The 22,556-nt window shown below is 37.0% G+C and overlaps 1 protein-coding gene across 4 annotated transcripts in view; it reads right to left on the reverse strand.

Moving 5' to 3' along the window:
• The window catches only part of ADK (adenosine kinase), a 429,583-nt gene that overhangs the window by 79,591 nt on the left and 327,436 nt on the right, over positions 1–22,556 (reverse strand). For 2 of the 4 annotated variants that reach the window (XM_064513861.1, XM_064513858.1), the window contains exons 7-8: positions 5,570–5,740; positions 4,038–4,058 (exon numbers count right to left, since the gene is read on the reverse strand). The exons of 1 other annotated variant lie outside the window; for it this stretch is intronic. In XM_064513861.1, coding sequence (XP_064369931.1) covers positions 4,038–4,058; positions 5,570–5,740 — 192 coding nt within the window. The remainder of the gene's footprint in view (positions 1–4,037; positions 4,059–5,569; positions 5,741–22,556) is intronic. One more of the 4 variants, XM_064513859.1, reaches the window with a different exon arrangement.

A 22,556-nucleotide genomic window follows, 5' to 3' on the forward strand; every position in this document is an offset into this window, starting at 1 on the left:
GCCTTTGAAAGCCCTAAGAAATGGAAAATATTGGCAGATAAATTGAAGCAAGAAATACTGAGACCCATCTCAAATTCAATTAAGATGCTTTATATTTCTGAAAGCTTGATTCAAAATTAATAAGGATTTAGCAAGTAAATGTAAAGGTTCAATTCCTAAGGAGGACAGTTTACATACAACCACTGACTGAAAATAACCCCTAAATATCAGCTCTGATAAGTCGAAAAGAAAGAAACAAAGGCTCTTAAGGGCTTTTTACACACATATAAGTTAACAGTACGCTAAAATGAGCCTCCTGGAGAAACTCAGCTTCAATTCAAACACAATTTAGTATTTGCCTTCTACTAAATAATTTCAAATACTTATTTGAAATCAATTACTTCAAAAAGAAGTAACTCTGACATTTACGGCATGACCAGTCATCCTTCACTATTTCTCCTCACTTTTTAGCCCCACTTGATAGAGGAGAACAGACTCAAATGTTTGTCTCTCTTTTCATCAATTATGATAGGTCAAACTATATTTCCCTTCCTCCATGCATCAAATTATGTCTGCCAACTCATTTTCTCCTTTCTCTTACCTCTTAATCACTTCCTCAGAATCAGACAATTCCTCAGTGTGCAAAGGCATGCAGGAAGCCTGGAAAACTGTATATTTTAGGTGTATAAACTAGACTGAGACAGTATCAATTATACCGGTGTAAATTCAGATCAATTAAATTATACAATTATGAATGTACACTAGTTTAAAAAAAAAAAAAAAAAAGCCACCATGTGGCTGATTTACCTTAGGAGAGCTGTTATGTCTCACCTGAGATTTTCGTGAGCTGTGGGCAGATTCCTAAGCCTTCAGGTATCAACCTAGTCCCAGGTGATAAAGTTGCAGAGGCAATTTATTTGCGGGACTGAAGTTTGTCCACAATACTTTCTCTTAATGCTACATACCAATGTACATGGAGCTAAAGTTGTTTGCAAACACATGATATAGGTTACGGAACAGGAATGGCCAAACTTGCTTGGAAACTGTCATTTAGGTGTAAATCCTAGCGCACTAAACACGGTTTTATGCCAAAAAACTTAGCAGCATTTCCATTCACTCCTCCAGTCAAAATAAGCCCAAAAATACAGACTGTCTTTGAATTTAAGTTCAAAGCTAGGACAATGTTAACCATTGTCATTGGTTTTAGATTTACTGTTTTTCCCGGTCATTAAAGCGAAGGTACAACATATATATTCCTTAAACAAGATGTACAGAAATAAAACAAGTACTAGGATAACTGAAGAAGACACTTCCTTTAAAAAGGCTCATAAAGGCCTTATAAAGGTTTATAAAGCCTGTGTCAAAACAGTATACATTTGTGGAGATGTTTATGTTAATATTTGATACCTTATTTGCAAGCCTTATTTGCAAGCCTATATTTGATACCTTATTTTAATTTAAGGAGACACAGTGTGCCATTTTGGTATGATTATGAAATAAAATGATGACCTGTTTACATGATAGCTTATTGCATATACAGGCACACATCTTTTTAAAGCTCAGGATTTGTAACTCTAGAACCATTATTAAAGCTGTTGTTACTGCTTTTTAAAACATACAAGTCTTTCACACAACCACCTTTCTTTTCAGCACGCTTGTTGCACCAGCATCAATTTCCCGATCAGGTTGCAGAAGTACTCTGCCTTTCCACAACTTCCGTTTACAATCCTGTAATTAATTTGTTCACACACTGTGTTTTGAAGCAAACCCTCTATATACTTGCAAGAAAGGGGATCCAATTTCTGGAAAGAAATGCTATATTAGTTTTATTATACTACTGCTTAAGAAAAATCCATGATTTCTCTTTTACATATCCTCCTTAACTTTTACTGATTGCTGTACACTGTATACTGCAAACTAGGTTGTTTGGATATGGTTTTTATTATAAACCAACAGATGAGGAACTCCTGTAATTCTAAAGTTTTCAAATTTTAAAATTTCTCAGTGATGTCCTGTCTAGACATAGGAAGAGAACCTAGAAAGATCTTTACCACATCAATATCTTAATAAATATTCCTCTGCGAATCAGGAATGCCTGCCATATGTGGGGATGAAGTGCAGAATCATATGAAAGCCTTGTAGAGTCCCTTAAACTCTGAAGATCGTCATAGAAAATAAATGCTATCCAGCTGCATGTTCCAAAATACATGGAATTTTCCCCAGTAGTTCCTTCCCTGAGGAGATGCCATTTTGTCTTGCAACTTTAGGGAGACTGGAAATTGAGTTCACGTTCCTGTGACTGGCATTTACTTCCGTGGGTTCTCAAAATGCAAATAATGGAGGACAGGCCAGGTGTTTCCTGGGCTAACCCTATCACAAGCATATCGGAGACATCAAGCTTTAGCTCCAACTGGGGGAACGCAGAAAGTGGTCTGGGAAGAAATACACACAAACGTAGGCTCCTCTACTTGCCTAGGAACTGCTGTGCAAGAAACATTCCATAACTTTGTGTAGAGATGTAAATTTTAAATGCTTTCACTCCTTTGACCATTCTGTTATTCAAAGTTACTTTGAGTTGTAAAATATGTATTCTAAGGTGAGCTTTTACAGATGAATTAAGCAGCAACTTGTGACAAAGCAGTTATCATCAGGAGATAATTGACCTTATTTGAGAGTTAAGCATCCTGAGGCAAAGTAGAGTGTGCTTAATCCTGGCAGGTTAATTATCCAGTGATTATGGAAGCTTGGAAGGTATTATTGCTAAGAACCATTTGCAAAATGACACTATAAAAAAACCTTAATTTAATAAAAATTAAAAGCAATGACAATAATCAAGTTCTCCAGTCATGTATTGCTAGATAATGACTGCAGGATGGCTCTAATTGGCTAGCAGCAATGAACATATAATTGTTCCTATACTGAATGTTCTGTACTAAATTTATTATATGAACTATAGTTAATAAGTATCAAAAATTCAAGGCAAGATGTTTGGCTAGTTTTAAAAGAGCTTTAAAGAAATGATCAAAACACCAGTGGTCATAGAGCTAATGCTGATACTGATAAATACACCGAGTTAACACAGCACTCAGTGTCTCCTTTGCAGTTAAGGGTATGTTGGCATTTACATTCTAAACCAGAACATTTCTTCCAAGAGGTTTATAACTTGCCCATTTTAATTACCATCTGGCTGAAATTTGAAATAACCGATCTCCATTCAGATGTAAATTTTTAAGTAGAAGATGTAATCTAAAATCATTTTTCCAATTGTTTTGGAATTTTGCTCTTCTTGGATGTTTTTTGTATTACTCTAAAAAGATAAACAGCTCAGTGTTTAACAATAAAATTATATTTGTCTATAATGTGTAGTGAAGATAAATATACAGAAGAATAAAAATCATGTCTGAGACTATTCTCATTCTATTAAAGTAATAACCACACTACCTAGTTTGCCTTGCTTGTATGTTTAACTTAGATGTACTTCCACTATTTAACTAAACTAGCAAAATTGATGGAAAATGTAGCAAAAAGGCAATCAGAGGATACGAACGAAAATTTGGAGTTGGCTAGCTGAAGTGGTGCATTCCCCATCAAGGCATACCTAAACACACAAAAAAACCAAATGTGCTTGCAGATGAAATGAATACAGGAGAAGAAAACAGAAGAGAAGCTACCAAAAGGCAGGACATGTCAGAATACACTTCTCTTAAGGAGTTTTGCAACTACTCTTTGCTACAAACCACGATGCAGTGAGCAGAAACACTAACAGTCACAAGACAGAGCAGCCACTAGAACTGGAAGCACGCCATGCCAAGAGGGTGGTTTCAACTCACACAGGAAGACAAGAGAATAAACCACTGTGAAAAGCATTTCAACAGCTCTAAAGCAGCCATGGTCAGCTTACGTAGTAAGAAGCAGAGACTAAAAGCAGACCAGGGTTTCAACTGATTGGAAATTCGAGTATACCATGTAGAAAAAGGAGCATAAGTAACAGAGTGTAAGAGGCTGATACTCTGAAGTATACACACATTGTGCAGCCAAGTGTAAGGATGATCACTTACATTTAAATAGCATCTTTTACCCTGAAAGACACCAAAATGCTTCAGAAAATATACACAGAAAATGCAGGGAGTATTTCACACTTCAATAAACACAGCAGTCCTGCACAATATTTTATGACAAGAGGTGAATAATACCACAGCAAACTAAAATGGCAGGGGGAATTAAGGTAGTCAGAATACAATTTCCAAAATTGTAATCTTGCCAGTAAATTGGACTCTTATAAAGTGTGCAAATTCATAGAAGACAAGTGGTCACAGCCTATGTTTTACACTCTGAAAAACTGCACCTTATGATTCGCTGTGATCTGTAATGTCCTAACAGGTTAAAGGGGAAATATTTCTATAAAAGACCAGCAATTGTTAAGCCCAGAAGTTCTTTTGAAGCCCCCTCCACCCAAACATTGCCTAAACTTGCTTCTGCCTAATTTGTGAGATCTGACAAGACTTTTTTTTGAGATCATATCACTAATAAATCAAAATACTCGGTAGCATCTTAGTGAGGACTGTATTGCAAAAGAGAAAACAAAGGTAAGAGATGGCAATGGCAGCAAAATGTCCAGAAAAACCCTTCTGAATGGTTACCTATGGTAAGTACTATATCTGGAACAATACTAGGCCCTAACATGGACATGCAGCAATAGCGTAAAAAGTGACTTGTGTTGATACAACTGTGTCATAAACAGGAATAAGCACTGTTTGTTTAAGTCAGTTTTGCATAATTTTCCTATACTAATGTTATCTCCAGGAGAGGCAAGCCCTTGCCTCATTTAGGTACATCATACTTTCCAAGATTTTTTTTTCCTACCTTTTTGTGCTGAGTAAACTAATAAATATTTAAGAGAATTTTCTGAACCAGAAAAAAAATCAAGAACTAATAGTGGAACAATAAGTGAAATCTGAATTCAGTTGGTCTACTGCGTGGACTTCCAGGCAGAATTTCATGCATTCTGTTTACCAACTGTTGCATAGCAAAGATAAGCTTTCTCAGATGGACTGCCAGTCCATCTTCTATAAAAATCAGTAAGAGCCTTCTAAACCAATTAATTGTTTTTCAGGTTTCTCCTCCCACTTCTCCCAAAAGTGAGCATTTTCATCACAGAAAATGCTGTCAAGAATAGGAGTATGGGTATGGAAACAAGTTACAGCACCTCAGCAGCTCTGCAGTAGCCCTTCATATGTTTTCTCCCAGCAGAGATTTACTGTTGGGCAAGTACGTGCATATGGTAGTGATTCTGAAGCAGCCAGAGTGCTGGACATTCCCTCTTTTAACCTGAAGTAACTTGTTCATGTGTCTCTACTCTAACATGAGTTAGCTGTAAATGTCTAACAGGTCAAATGTCGTATTTGGCATCAACTAGAAACACGACACTCCTTTGGCTCCTCTTTTTCAGCTGTGACTGTGGATTTCATTTTCCAGTGACACTTTAAAAAGTCAGTCTCTCTCTGTGAGTAATGGAGAACTGGAAAGCAGGCGACACTTCTAGGCACAAACAGGTAGGTGCAAGAGACACATGTACTTTTGTAGGACTCACCGTCTCATTTCCAAAAAGGACGTCAACATAAGGCATGACTTTCATCATAGGCTCTTTGTAGAACTGGCTAATAAATGGTGCAGAAAGATTCAAGCTGAAGATCTTGTTGTTTGCAGAAGCCTGAGCAGCCACTTTTAATATCGCTTCTGGTGACACCGTCAGGAAGAATCCCTGCAAGCATACAAACAACCCAGCGTATTTTACTCATTTCAAATTAGGAACTGCATTAAGTATGTGCCTCTAGAAGGAAAAGGAACCCCCCTACACACACCTTCTCCATCGCGTACATCCACAGATAGAAACACTGCAGATAAATACTGCCTTTGCATTAAGGTACTATGGAGGTGACAAAGAATCTGCATGTGCTGAGAAAGATAAGCCTCCAAAATTAAATATAACCCACTACCTTTGCATTCTATGTCATATACTTCCCATAGCAGCTAAGACTAATGTTTGTATTTAAAAGGTGCTATATTATAATTCTAAATGCCTCTTTTTGGTAGCAGAGTCAATCTGACTCCACTGCTTAACTCCAATGCCCAAGAAGATGGCTCTACATGGAGCTAAGGGATTAATTAAATCTCTTGCCTGAAGAATTATTACCTTGTTTATAGTATGTAGAGTATGCTGTACTTGTTGCTATTGTTCTGCATGAAAAACCCAAGGTTTTCCATGTTTCCACACAGTATTTTTCATTTTCCTGCAACCACAGATACCATATTTTCTTTTCCATATAGGCATTCCCTGAATTATGAGAATATGATCCCATTCAATTACTGTTAAAGGGATACAGCTGCTGATAGGAAGGGAGACTGATGCTCTCAGCTATCAAACTAAAGTAGAGCTGCAGCTCCTGTCCTTTGGCCTGACATGAGGTGGACCCCAGGGTCTTAATGGGACATTCATCTATAATCTTCAGGCAAAAATACACAATTCCTTTCCATTATACCTGTTCTTTTAAAAATGTAACAATGTATTTTAACACTCCCCCCCAAAAGATATTGTCCTCCACACTTAATATGAAAGTTTTTGGTTGCTAACAGAGCTAGCGCAAAGATTTTTTTCCAGATCTCTTCGCCACCAAAACTGAACCCCATGTGTTCCTGGTGTTATTTAAAGATCACCTAGTTTCGTTAATCTACTAATTAGACAAAGGCATAGTCTTTACACTAATTAAACAAATTTTAGCTGTTCTATTTCTGCAATCCTAAAAGCAATTTTAGTAACTGTTCTGAAAACTCAGTGTACAATAGTCATTTTCAAGCAAGAGCAGCAAGTGTTAAATTTAAGGCCAGAGATAATTTCTAAGGCAGAGTAACAGACAACTTTCAGTGGGGCCTTATAGATAAATTGCCATCTCAGTTTTGTGTGTAACATCGCTACAGTGACACTCTAAAAGGTATAATAGTGAATCAGTCTTATTTTCTACTTTTTATCCATATTATTCTGTCTTCAGATCACAGAGTATCTGTACTTTTACCCTGAATACTTCAGCTAACAGCTCATCTTAGGCTTTCTATTCATTAGAAAAATAATATAATGAAGAGTCTATAGATTAAAGATTACTTAGAAAATCTTTCCATTTATTTCTGCCTACTCCATGCTCCCCAGTCTAGCAAATATATGATCACTTTTAAAATCTGGGCATGATTCTCCACATGACAGTAAGAGTCCAAAGGGCATAAGAATGCTTTGCATCTTGTGGAGTTACTCAGCACCTCGAAAGACTGGAATCCTGTAAACATCCAAGCTTCTTTGCTATTTTTACAGTCTGAAGAATTAAAATGAACAGTTTATATAACATCTTGTCTCCATAGCAATCTCTACCATCTTTTAGTGTTTCATTTAATGAATAGAGCTGGATTTTTTAAAAACTGTTCCAAACACAAAATAAAAACCTTTCAAGGCTAACATGTTGCCAGCTGTGGATAAATCACAGATTGCTATACAGTGGTCTGCGTAAATGGTAACCTGGTCAAATAATTAGGCTTCTTACCAATTTTAGGCTGAAAACTTGATCTGAACTAAAATACATCTGATTGTAATTTAAGGTACAGAACACTATCCCCGTGAGATCCAACTCAGGCCTGCATCCAACTCCCTTTTCCTTTGGAAAGGCAACATAAAAGTACTGAGATGCAGATAGGATAGCTTGTTTTTCAGTTCCTGCATAGTAAAGGCCAGGGACTCTCAAAAGCTACAGCCCTGTTTTCTGCGTTTCCTTAAAATCAATTCTGCCATTTAATTTCACTCCTCAAATAGCTTTTTCTTTTTTTTTTTTTTAAATGAGTATTTGATAATGAAACATTTAGAAATTAAGAGTTAGGCTTTAGAGAACTCTTGCTAAAACTTTGCCAAATACAACATTTCCTCACAAAGATAAGTTGTGGTTGTACAATTCACACAATGGAATTAAGGTAGAAGCAAAATGTATAAAATCTGAATCAAACAGATCTGCGTTTAAAGAAAGCTAATTATATTTTTTCTCCTTTAAGTATTTCAATAGAGTTTGACTTTGTCAGTAGTGGAATTCCCGTTCCAGCTATGGCCAGTACAGTTAATGAACCAGGCCTTTTAGTTTGAACTGCAGCTAGAGGCCACAGACCACACCATTGCAGCATGCGACGATCTTGAACAGGAATGAATTCCACCAAAGCAAACAGGTTTTCTTATATCTCATGGGGATTCATAATAAAGGAAGCTGCTCCGTCTCTTCCTCAGAGCCACGGCCCTCCTGCTCTTGCAGCTGCCTCTGCTTGCTGTCCAGAGAGGAGTATAAGAAAGAATATCTAGAATCAAAGCCAACTATTCTGACTCGCTCTTGCAATTAACTCCTAGCCAATGTCATCTCTGAAGGTGACAGTAAGCATTTCTAGGTATCGTTTCTGTGACAGTACAGTGAGGTTCAAAGATGTCAAGTAAGAACACCTTAAAAGTTAGAGGACTATAGGTTAGGAATCAATGGTGGTTTGCATCTTTATTTAATTTATGAACCCTCCATTTATTTATTTATTTTTTTGCCAATATCGGTACCAAGTCAGAGATTTCCCTTGGGTAGACTGTTGGGTAGAACATGTGGTCTTACATCTCTTCGTAATACCTGTGGATTCTTTAGAGGACAGTTTAAATTCCCCCAAAACATAAGATGAAGACCACTGGTCTAAAAGACTTCATATTTTAATATTAAGAAGTTCCTTTCTCACTAAAAAGAACGTTAAGAGGCCTTTGAGAAGATAATCTGCACCCACCTACACACCTCAGTCTGCTTCTGAGAGACATGGGAACCTTTTTACCCTCAAAAACCACAGATAACTCAAAACAATTAATAGGAAGTTAATAGGAACGTTTGTAACCAAAAGACGAGTCACTTCATTAGTACACAGAAATTCAGATAGCCTGTGAAACTGTAGGTTGGGTTGATATACTACTCAAAACTACTGTATAGGTATCTATCTTTGTGAAAGACTGTTATACATAGAAGAACATATGATAATTAGATAGGGCAGCCAAGGAACGTGAAAGAAAGCTCTATCGTACTAAGGAAACCTATTAAACAGTAAGGGCTATCAGACATCCTTACAGCACACAGCACTCCTTTGGCCTGCACTGACTGAGGGCAAGTGCACCAGATACTACTGCTTCATGACGTGCCACATTTGCTGCTGCTCAAAATGTAGCAAACCTCTTTTCCATGCCAGGAAAAATAAAATTAATATATACCTCAGGAAAACAGGATGATATACTGAATTATTTATATGCATGTTTGTATGTATACAAACACACAAAACACACAGATATGTCTCTCATGCACTGTACTTAGTATTTGTGTTTAAATACAATCCATTGGCAGAGAAAAATATTTTCCATGTGGCAGGAAGAGAAAAAGGAAGAAATAAGAAAAACACATGTGAGTATTGCAGCTGCAAGGCTATGCGAGATGCAGTAGCTTTTTTTATAACTTAAGAGCTTTTAAAATATCAATATTGAGATGCGCATGACAGCAGTAGACCCAGTAGAGAGAGAATATCATATTAGTCTTGCTTTAACAATATTCTTTGATGCACCTTTTAAAATGCACCAGGATACTGAGAAAGCAGGATAGTCCTGGACACCCAAGTCTTTTTTTTTCTTTTTTAATAGACACTAGCATTACTGGAAGGATTTAGCAGACTTCTGCACAAGCAGTTTGTCTTTAGAATACATCTTTCTCATTTTTATCACATGAAGACCCACAAGGTTTCTTCTGACCCACGCTAAGCTTATACAGCACTAGCAATAGCAGATGTGAGTGCCGCAAATTAAGGGTGTCAAAAGTGTCAGCAGCCCAGAATCAGACTGCTGAAGCATCTCGTGAAGCCAGAACTGCTCTGGCTCTGGTGAATGTAATTCTGTATGAGGTGCTCTGTCCAAACTGAGAGGTTGATCTTGCAGTCATTTGTTCACATGAAAAAACGTACTTGTACTGGATCTATACAGATTACATACGTTTAAAGATTTCATAACATTATAATGAGGGTCAAGATATATTTTTCTAACTTTCTTTTTTCCTTAAAGCCAAAACTGAAATCTGCGACCTAGCATACATTTAGATAAATCCAGACTGCGATGATTACAAACAGCTTTGTATTTTTGGATTTATTACTGTTGGATGCCACAAAAGCAATGTTTATATAAGTACATGTAGAGATAATAAAAATTAGCATTGATCTCAAACCTATCATCCACCAAAAATGCTTCCATTTGCCCCCTCTTCTTTCTAACTCCTCCCCAGTCCTCTTTCCCCTCACTCCCCTCTCCTCTTCCCCCCCCCCCCCCCGATTTTCAAAGTGGTTTATATGAAAGTAACTTCATCATATGAATGCCTGGTTTTTGAATCATGTTACCCTGAATCGATTTTCAAATAGCATTTGATAACAATGTAGAATGAATGAATTGCAAGTGTGAATCAAAATATTTAACTTTCAGAAACATATATACAACCGTCTGCTGCCTTTTAAGATAAGTTATATTCTGCCAACATGAAAGAATCACAGCATTTAATCTAAAATTATTTTATGGCAAGCATTTACATAAAAATGCAATTACAATGACATCACACTCATCCATCTAAAGGGTGGGATTTTTCAGGCTCACAGCAAGTTGGACAGTTGTATAATGACAGTCCTGATAAATACTGTGATTCAGCAGAAAGCCCTTCAGAAATCACCTAACTTCAAGCATGTGAGCTGTTCCAGCAAAATCACACACTTCTCAAGTGCAAAAGAAACTTGCTCTGCTAAACTGCAAACATAACCAAGTCAGACCTTTGGACCTGCTGAACTCGCCTATATTTTCCCATACACAAAGAGAACTTCAGGCCACACATGTGGGCAGAAGGGACGTCCTGCAGCTCTGCTCTACCACCAGTTTTATCTACAGCATCCTAGAGCAAATAGCAGGGCTTGGAAGGAGCGAGGCTGCAAGACGATGGCAATTCTTGGCGTGGGGAATGAACCATGGGGTAACTGCTCAAGACAGAATAGCTTACACGGGGCTGCCATGTACCCTTACAACCAGAGGAGGCTGACTTATTTTCTACCCTGTGAACTGTATGGAGCACGAATTTGGTGCAGCCTGTGTCCCACCCACTGAGTCAAGACAATGAAATCATCTTCCTTCAAAATAGGAACCAGAAAGAATCTTCTAGGCAAGTTGGACCAAAATCTCTTTCTCTGGCTTAGTATGTAATGCGAGTTTGAAAGAGCAGGGAACAACTAAAAAAAAAAGTTATCTTTAACACTGAAATATCTGGGCACAGTGCTGTGAACGTGCAGCACTGCCACATTAGCAGACCTCATGGAACACTTCTTCCTTTGAATTTTGAGCATCTAAACTTGCAACCTGTTCCTACATGAAGCTATTTGATAAAATATTTTTACTACTGAGATATGACAGAATAGTATCAAATAATATAGATATTAAAATATTCCTGATTAAAAAAAACTCCAGAAATAAAAAGAAACAAGACACAAACTAAACAAACAACATGACCTCTACTAATGAAGGTGCTTGTGTTTTATGTCTTTTTTGCTCTCTCTGGGAAAGAAAAAAGCTCTACAAAACCTCCCGCTTGGGAAATGTTTGGTCTATAAATAACTGAAATAGATGAAAGTTGTTTTAATCTACACACCTATTCTTCATGTAATAGGTTATTTAGGAACTTAGTACCTATACAGTATCAACTGCATTTTTGAACTACACTATCTTGTAGTGATCAGCAAGTGGTTACTTAATGAAACAAAACCCGCTGCTTTTCATCCAGTTCCTACTAGAGACAGTTGTTTTAAATCAGAAAGCAAGGATGGCAAAAATGCAACAATTTTTCTGAGTAATTGTTTTGGCTTGTTACTGTATGCATTGTTTATTTTTATGAAAGTATTGCTTTATAACTGGAAAATGACTAAGCTGTAAACTATTGTTCTGTCATTCTGAGTGGCCAGTGTTTCTGGTTTTGATAAAAGCCAAGTTTCAAACAGTTTTCAGTAACATAGGAAAAAACCTAACTGTCAGTAAATGTGCTTATATTGACCCTGACATTTTCCTCTATGATGGTGCCAACATGTCAGGAGGAGAGGATTGCTTTCAGACTTGAACAGCTTCTTTGTTGCTGAAGTGAACTCTGATTGCTGCCATATATGTATCTATCAGATTACAACAGTAGCAGAAAAACTCCAATATTTGACATTACATGTTAAAGAAAACAATTATTTTTTGCATATATTAGCAGTCACTTTTTATTTTTTAAATGATTTGGAAATCTTTTTCAATTCTGATTACTACAGATTAAACTAAGTGTTCTCCAGGAAGTTCCTCCAAATCATTTTTAGGACCAAAAAAAAAAAGTGTGACAACTTCTGAGATGTATACTCACAGAGCATATAGATGTGAACTTAAACAATGAGGTGTTGATGCAAGCACATGTGCAAGAGAGCAGGAATACACTGAGTTTTGCTGTAGGGAAATCTCATATGTCCCCCCCCCTCCCCCCCCAATTCTTCTCTTTCCCTAGAAACGACAAAGACTTAGTTAAGCTCATTTTGGCAAGATGAATTAAGATCTTAAGAGTTCAGTTAGATATATTTCCCTAAAGGCCTTTGTGAGGACTGCAAAAGATCTCCATATTCTCTCTAAAGTTCAGCATAGAGTTTTATGCGAGTTTGTGAAGCTCAGAGAGCAAGATGTCTGCTATTATTTATACTGAATTTATAAGAGAATTTAGGGGGAAAATATTCATGAAACAATCTGGGAAGCAGGAGTCTTAAGTTTTTATTCCTTTGATTACGTAATTCAACCTTTTTTGCCTCTGTTTACCCACTCATAAAATAGTTATAATGATAAATACACCTCCATTGGCAGAACCAGTGGGAGGTTTAATTACTTAACGTTACTGAAATGACTGAAATTCTATGTTAAAAGGTATTATAAAGTACAGGGTATTATCATCAATAAAATATAAGCTGCAAATCAAACAAGCTACGATAAAGAGCATGCCACTTTTCTTCTTATCTCCAAAAACACTTTGCCATACTCCTCCTTTTTCGAAAACAAACCTTACAGAAAATGCAATGTATTGTAAAATATTTTAAAAATTGATTAAAGAGAGAAACTATTTCATTCACCTTTTATCCTTCTGAAATAATCCTTTATTAATAATCGGCATGCCTAACACATCGATAAAAAAGAGGAGAATGTTGTGTTTGGATCAAAAGTAGGTTCAGACACACCAATTATTCTTTCATGAAACAATAACCAGAAGTCTTAAAATTGGCAATTATATTATTTGTGATGGTAGGAACAATGAGATAATTGATTTTCAATCTTAATTTCCACAATTTTGCATACTATCCCAGAGTCCTATCCTGGCAAATGAGCATTTCAGGAAGTAAGGAATAAGTTACTGGGTATGGTTAATTTAGACCCTTGATGATTATGCAACATTTGCTTTTTTCTGTATGGCTAGTTACATTAATATAATTTGGCATCTCATTAATTATGTAAACATCAACCATATGTTGAATTCATTCAAGTTTGTTGTGTACATAATATTTACAGTATATTAGTAAATTGAGAAAATCTATGCAACTATGAATGCATAGAGGCTTTCTAATTCTCTAGATACTTAATGCTCAGTTCCAAAGCTCTGCAAGCAAACATTTAAAACAAGCCTATTCCTTGCTTATTCAACTGGCCTTAAACAAGAAATGAACAAATATGAGGGTTCTTTTTTTAATTACATGGGCTTATATCAGCACCATGGTTTATTTTATAAATACAGGTAAAACACACAAAGACTGAAAAAAATGACTGACCTATACATTACCGTATTACTAGATGATCACTATTGACTGACTGGGTATCAAAGATCTTATCAAAATGCAGATCATTCCATATGATTGTAAAAAGTCACGTGCAAAGTCGTTCACAGCTGGCGTATTAGTATTGCTTACTTATTATTTTTGTCTTTAACATCTCATGGCCTGAAATTAAAAAAAAAAAATTCTTCTGCTTTGTACATGCAATAGCCTTCTTGCTTATGTGGTTACTCACACAAGCACTGTGACTTTTGGAATCATAGCCCAAAATGAGGACTGTGGGGGGAACTAATTTGGGCTTACCTGACCACATTTATAGAGATTATTGCTTTGCTGACGAAAAAGGACAAACATATGCTCCTCCCACCCTGTTTGGGATTAGGGCGCGATACCTGTGGCCTGGCAGCATTAGTGCTCCCGGAGGATTCGGAGGAATGCCAACAATTACACAACATAAACAAATACGGGAATGAGTCAAATGCCATGAAAAATAAGACAACTCTGGCATGACTTATGAATATCCCTGTCAACAACATGGTCCTGGTATGAAAGGCTTTACTGAAATTCAGTTTAGAAAACAGATATAAGGTGTAAAATAATAATAATAATAATAAAAAGGTATGTTTTTCCCTAAGGACTTTCTTATTGAAACACTTAGGCAGAAACCTTCCTTCCCTCCCCCTGCTGCCTCACCACCTTTGAGATGTTGTAAATTGTAAGAACATAGTGGCATGGGGATTAAATATTAATCAAAGTCATTACCATCATCGTTAGAACAGTTTTTAAGAGCCCCAAAGAAAGGGCATATTATTTCACTAATAAAGATCATATCATCAGAAAGACTACGCGGTGCTGCAGCACAGGAGGTAGAAAGAGAAAGAAAAGAAATGACAATGAGGTAACACAAAAGATTTCTGAAGCTTATTGTGCTGTTCAAATGCAAAGTCATCTTTAAGCGAGTCTGTTTAAGGAAAACAAACTCAGAAAGGGCAAAAGGCAGCTCTGTATAGAGCCACAGATGCATACAACGCATTTATAAAACATAATTTTGCTGAACCACCTCCTTCCCCCAACAACCAAACCAAACCCCCAGCAAACCAAGGACCAAAACTTCACAAATTACATCAGTGAAAACCCAGAACAGCTCTACAGCTTCAGTGGAGATCAAAACCGCATTGGTGCTCAACGTGGCTATTGAAAACGCTAGCAGTACACCTAAAACTAGCACGGTTTCCAGAAAGACTTATTCTTTGCACGAAAATAATGACAAGTTTTATGGAATCAGAGGGCTTTTGCTATTTGCAAATTAAGGTGTAAATGATTAAATAAAGCAAACACCCTGTCTGGCTCCCAAGGGTATTTGCTAGCTGATTTTAAACAGCCTGTGTACCGTTATGACATATTTAATTTAATTTATAAGCAAAGTTATTGCACAAAATTAAGTGCATAGTAAAATAAAATGCTTAGAAGAACTAAAAGAGCAACCGGTAAAATAAAGGACATATTTCTTTTAATTTCTAACTTCACTTTTACCAACTTTAAATTTAAGAGCACTAACCATTCCTTTTAACTATTAGTCTTCTGACACTTCTAGCCCCAGAACAGCAAGTTTAAAAATCCTTCTTTCACAGCAAATATAACATTTACTACAAACCCGCAATTAGGTCCTAATCACTTGGATTAATTACCACATCAGGGGTTACAATAAAACATTTATTGCTCACACTTCCACACATTAAAATTCATTATTTAAAAGAACATTAATGTTATTGTTTGGGCTTTTAATTTTCATTATGTGAAGACTACTGTATAGCTTTGTTCCTCAACACACAAATAAATGGGAGTCAGAACCTATGCTAATTCTAATAATTATTGAGAAATATAGTTGAAACGTGGACAGTTGCACAACCCCAAACAAAGATATTTTCACTTAAATTAATTTAGGTAAGTAATTACAACTATCATCTGTATAACACTTTGTACACATAAAGAGTTATGCGAGTGCTTAGCATTAACTATTACAATCTGCACGTGTACTTTCTTCACATTGAAAGGGGGGGAAGCACCCCGAACTAGTTTTTTAGAGCCAAATAATATTTATATTAAGTTCCTGTTTCTAATGAGCTCAGGAGTTCCCACTTCAGAAACCAACTTTTAACAGCAGAGCCACTCTGCAGCCAGGGAGGGAAGGGGCAGGCTGCTGCTCGCAGATCCCACAAGCCCAAGGGAAAGCTCCCTCCTCTCCTTGCCGAGGGGCTCTTCGCTGCAGGGCCACAGCCCCGGGCCAGCAGCAGGCTTCGGGGGGGGGGGCTGCTCTTCGCGCTGCAACTCAAGACGTTCAGCTCCGAATAAGTTTTAACTTTCTACTAGATATTTTCTGTACTTCCCCACCTGATGACAGCTCTATTCCTTTCACTTTCCTTCCCCACCTTCACAGAAAATCAGACTACAAATACAGGAAATATGACTGAGCAAACATTTTTTTCCATTTAATTACAAAATATGTAATCTTTTTTCCCCCCAAAACCATTCCAGAGCCATAAAAGATCAACAAGATGAAAGTCAGGTGCGCAAACTAAGGCAGAGAACTAACCTTTTTTGATGTGAAAAAACTCTAAGTTTTCAAGTAAAATCATTTTAAGAACGGGAAAGCTTTGAAAACTGAGAGGAAAATATACCCTCTTGCTTGCGGCTTGCGACAAGGCCCGTGTAGACACCTTAGGAATATAATCTACACGTGCAACTAAGCAGGTATCCAAGCTCCCTGGGGTAGAGGTCCCTCCTGCAGATGTTGCAGCTTGTTTGGTAGTAACTGTTTTGGTGAGGTGGAGCTGAATAGCTTCTAACAGGAACAATACCAAATCACAGATATTCCACAAAAAACACAAGTGTCCAGCAAAACGGAATTGAGAAAATCCTGAACTCGGCTGCTCCATACACCATGAGGCAACTTTTAATAGCAGGATCACATGCTATTGATTTTAAAAATACTAGGTAATGTTCTACCTTTTGTCTGCAACAAGAGAAACACACGGGCCGTATTTTCTACTTAATGTACGACAGACAAATGGAATTCATCAACTGTCATGTAAATGGGAATTTACACTTCCAAATCAATTTACAGATTAAGAACAACAATGCAGAATGCATATAATGATTAGGTTAATTACTGGCAACTCCAACTGGTGAGTTCTTTTGAAATGCTTCAGCCTTCAAAACTATTACTTTATGGAAGCAAAGTTGTATTCAAGGTGATACTTCCAAGATGGCAATTCTGGTTTTGGAAGATCAGCATAACCCCTTGAATCAAAGTCTCTCCCATTTGCTAGTCCCAAAATTAGCTTGTCTAGTTGAATTCGATTTGCTCATTCTTGAAACGTTAAAGTGTACAGGGAAAAAGAAGAGAGTTTTATGAGAGTTAGGATATTCTTAAAAATTTGTATCTGAAATCATACAATTGAAATTGTTGTTGACACTCACACAAGTTTTGTAATGTTTGAAGAAGTTTCATGTAGGGGCAGACAGCGAGGGATTGGACAAGATAGAGTTAAGGAGCCAAAAGCCTTGGGAGGAATAAATAGCAGTATGTAGATAAGGTAGTAGCCGTACGGGATGAGAAGGAGTGATGATGGGAACTTGACCTTCGGGAAGGTACCGATCCGGGCTAGAGCTTATATAAAGGGCTTGCTTGCTTGAATAAAGTTGATTCTGATCCAGCACATCGGAGTCCGTGAATCAGACCGCCACAGTTTCACACAGGAAAAAAAAAAATCTCATTAGGGCTCAATCATTGGAATATCCTTAGAAATATTCAAAACAACTGAACGTGAAGCAACCTGCCCAACTTTGAAGTTGCTCTAGCAAACCTCCAGAGGCCCATTTCCACTTGAATTATTCTACAATTCCATGATGTAGTAGAGTTGTAAGTATTTGAAAAATATGTACTACATGGACAAAACATACATTCTCCAATTTTCTATCAGCTTCTCCGAGAATATTTCAGAGCATAGTGTTCCAGAAACTGCATGCACCTATAATAATCATGCAATAAATTCAGTTTTTATATCCTGAAATAAACACCACAAAATGCTTACACTTTGCAAACAAACCATGTCAATGCATTCAGAGTAGAATAACCCCTTGGAGAGTAAGTCTTCCTGAGGCCCTCTAGCATCACATGGGGCTCCCCCGAATTCCAAGTCAGGAACCTGTTGAAACCATAATAATGCCTGCAGCCTCATGTGCCCACAGTCCTCAGGACAGGAATGAGTTCCCCTGCAAGGACATTTATGAAAGAAAGTTCTATGATCATTTTCCCCCTTACTGTTACTTCTGCGCATCCCATTTTTGTCCCTAAAAATACAACCGAATAAGAAAAATAGATGTTAAAACTATGGCATTGTGTGCTAGTTTATACAGAATAAACATGATATTCTAGATTAGAACTTCCATGAAACTTTAACGTTGATACATTGGACTTATATATAAATAAAGATAAATGAAAAGCTATTCCTTTTCAAATCAGCATTTAGGCTCATGTTTTAGTGCTCTTCTAAGAAAAGGAAGCTGGAATCTCTCGAAATCACCTCCTCACTTCTGAGAGTTTAAATTCATTCCTTATGCTAAATAAACATCATTTCTCCTTCCTAAACACCCAAACTAGAACATTTTGGATCTGTATAATAAAAAACCTAATTTTAGGGAATGAAAATTACTGGTCCACGTGGAAGTAAAATGCAGCATGCGTTCTTCAAAACAAACGTGGAAAGTCTCTGTCTCAACTTTTAAATATTTTTTATGCATCTGTATCAATGACATTCCTTCATTTATAGGAAATACTCATGATTAGGTTATTTGCCGGAGCTTGCTTTCTCTTTAAAACAGATAACTAAGGAAACCAACAGTTTTCTCTTGCTTCTCTTTCATGGAATGTCTCCTCATCAACATTCATGGTCCAGCCAAGCCAGCAGAGTCTAGTAAGAAGCCATACTCTGGCACAGTAGTATTAAACACTTCTACAAATAATGAGAACAGGAAGTGACAATGTTACCTCCAAACCAGAGTTCAGAAACCATGGATAAATATTTTACACGTCTACAACTTTCTAATACTTCTCCGGTTTTCTTCAGAAAGGGCAATAGAGACACATGCCAGTTCTTGTCACAAAACTTCCCTGGGGAGCGTTATCTGCACAATGGCACTAAGAACATCTGCAGAACAAAACTAAGCTTAAGAAGCTCACTTCTGACAAACCTGTTCAAATACTGCTATAAATCACAGGAGAACATATTTTCATCTGCAGTAGCCTCATTTATCCATAGTAACAATTGTTGCTAACCAAAGGGTTAAGCAGTTAGTACCGACATGAACAACAACAAAAAATTACTTGACAAGATTCCACCCTCATTCTAATCACTACCAAAGCGTCAAGTGTAATTATAAATTTTCACCAAAGATGTCAGATTCTTATGTTAATCTTTGCACAACCTGACATTGCCATTCTTCAACTTTTACAGATGTGAACAGTTATCACTTTGTTTGTATGTCACCACAGACAACATAATCAATAGTTTTCATATCTTTCTGTTCATACATTTTGTTGAAATGAATTTTGTGAGTGCTGCCTACTCTTGTTCCACTATGAAACTTGTTACTGCTTGAATAGAGAGTACTTAATCTCAACAATAAACATTATAATGTATGATAAAGCAGTCAATGAAAAAAAAGGTTCAAGATTTTTTTCAGTCCCCGTTTTAACATACTCTGTCCTTATCAAATTAATATCTAACAACAGTCACACAAAAGCAATACAATGGATGGCTTTGTTCACTTAGATGTACTAATTTGAAGCGCAAATTCCCTTTTCCTCCTTTTGCTTTTATCCCCTACATTTCTGTAGCAGGAAAATCTCATTCCATGCAACTCGACGAAAAAAATTTATAACTGGAAATAACTGGCTTATAAAATGCTACCCTGCCTCATCAGTAATTAAACAGGATCTACAAACAAACGGATTGTTTATTGCTTCTGTACCGAAGCAGCTGCCAGGCAGGTAGCGAGGTGTTCCTTCCGATCTGTCACTCAGATGAAGGTGGCACACGGGTACATTCAACTATTCCTGTCATTCTGCAGCAAAACTCTATCCAGCTCTGAGCACCACCAGCATTGCTCTGTACTGGAAACAGATGCTGATAACTTTTTATGAAAGTTGTAAATGACACCTCCATTGAAAAAGCTGTAGTATTGTGGCTCCTGTGAAGGTACACTTAATTCTTTATGTGTCTATCTATATACCTCTTCTCCACGGATGCTACTGAAGCACCAATGCTTAAAAAACAAAAACAAAAACCAAAAAAAAACACAACAAAGAAAGGTAGGTTTATTAATCAGTAACCAAGACAAAACTGAAACATGAAGAGGAAAATAAGTATCTTGCTGACACAGGCTTTATATTCACTTTTACAAATCAGCATCATTGTGCCAACACTGAATTTGGTCCCGATTTAAGAATGCTTCCTGAACATGTACTTAGAACTTGAATTTTTGACACACAGACTCATGTGAAACTTCCCTTCAGGACAGCAAAAGAGAAAAAACTGCTCCAATAGAAAGAAATTATTCTTTTAAGAACTGATACGGTGATTTAGGTTAGTTTTTAGGTTCTATCTTGACTAACTAAGCAAGCACTTCAGACACTTAATACTCAACAAAGAAAGTCAGGATTTTCTGTTGCCAGCACCCAAATGATTTCTTCCAGTGTGAACTATAACCATAAGAGAGTCCAAAAGCAATAGTTTCTTGAATAATTCATGTGGGAAAGCTTAGGAATATGTTTTCAATACCACACCTTCCTAGCTGAAAATGGATATAAATAATCACAAAGGAATATGTTTCATGTCATCTTACTGCTAGGAGTAGACAGAGGTAATTACTGTTAGTTGTCAGATACTCAGTTCTGGCCTTGTCTGGAAGTAGAGAAATTATTTGACTCCACTTTGAATCAGGGCCTCAGACTCGTGAAGGTGTGCAGTTGACTGTGCAAATCTGACAGCACCAACATGTAAAAGTTAATTCACATCCATAACCTCTGAGTAATACTGTGGTATGGTTCAGGCTGCTAAAAAGCTAGATTTCAGAGGATGGGTTGCAACATTGCAGTATTTTGGCATACAGATATGAAACAGAGTTTGGGGTATCTTCTGACCCTGCTTACTCCTCACAATCCGCATCCAGACATGGAGCAGTTGCAGAAGTCTTCCCATAAGGTTGCTTCCTTGGCATCTACTCTCCCCAGGGATGATTGCTGATAACTCATGTGCTCTGCTAAATCCCTGTCCATTCTAACCTCATAGCAAAGGAACTTTAGAATATTCACTGTGAATAATAGTCCTTGGAAATTATTCAACAATTTCAAGACTTTATGATACATTTTAGAATTTAGATATTTAATAGCGCTGATGACTAGCAATTTTCCACAATTACCATTATAATCATTCTATGTTCTGGGAAGAGGATACAGATGACAAGGAGCTGTTTGAAAAATTAGCTTTTATAAAACATCTTCTGAATGCCTGGCATTTTGATACGGTAATACTTTGTCTGCTTGTCTGACTGCCTGTTACAAATTTGTATTTGCCTTTGGATATTCTTCTTATGGCAAAAGAGTTTGTTCTGGGGATTTTTCTATCTTAGTTTTCCTACAGTGAATTATGTATCTATTCAGACATCACGCTCTTCCAAATGAACATCCGAGCCTGTTAAAAGTAGTCTGCCAACATACTGTGAAGATCAGGGAAATGGCACACCCTCACAAATGCCAGATGTAGTTCTGCCCACAAGAAAAAGTCGGATGGATTCCTCCAATAAATTCCTATTTCTTTTGTCTGCCTGTCGGGTGATATATGATACCACTGCAGATGTATCCAATTTTATTAAAATTTGTCCCATCGGCTACATTCTGGAAGGAGAATTTTGAAAATTACCCTGAGTTTGTGCACATTTTGTGACTCAGCCCAAACCAAGGCCTTACATTTTGTTTTGTCTAGTTCAGGTGAGCTCCGTATCTAGTCAGACAAGTGTCTGTGTTTGTGACTGTAAAAGATAGCTGTATTTCAATAAAAGTGCTTGGGTATTTGAGCTTCCATTTCAGTTCATTTTCCAGTTAGCACGGAAACTGGAATCATTATGTCCACTTTGGCCGAGTTTGAAAGTCATTGCAACTAGCAGTGGAGTTCAAACATGAAGGCCTCCCATGGGACTACACGCAAAAGACACAGATCCTCATTGCAGTTAGCTCCACAAATTCTGGCAGCAGCTTTGCTACAGAATTGAATCATAAGAATAAGATTCTTTATTTTTTATAGCTTTATCTTGAAAGAAAAGCTTTTCCTAAATGAGTGGCTATTAATGTACTCAGAAACACTGAGAGATACCGGTAAATCTTTAAGTAAAGATATCACTTAAATTCCACTCCAAAGATATGACTAATTCAGGTAAGTATATAGGAAACTCACGCAGATGAAAGCCAAGACAGTTGCCTATGGCCTTTGCTAAATGTAATATTAATGAAATTCTGAATCATTTTACTGAAAACTTCATGTCCTAAAAATCATCACATGGTAGAAAACTATCTACTG

Source organism: Dromaius novaehollandiae, chromosome 6, assembly GCF_036370855.1.
Source record: "Dromaius novaehollandiae isolate bDroNov1 chromosome 6, bDroNov1.hap1, whole genome shotgun sequence".
Lineage (NCBI taxonomy): Eukaryota > Metazoa > Chordata > Aves > Casuariiformes > Dromaiidae > Dromaius > Dromaius novaehollandiae.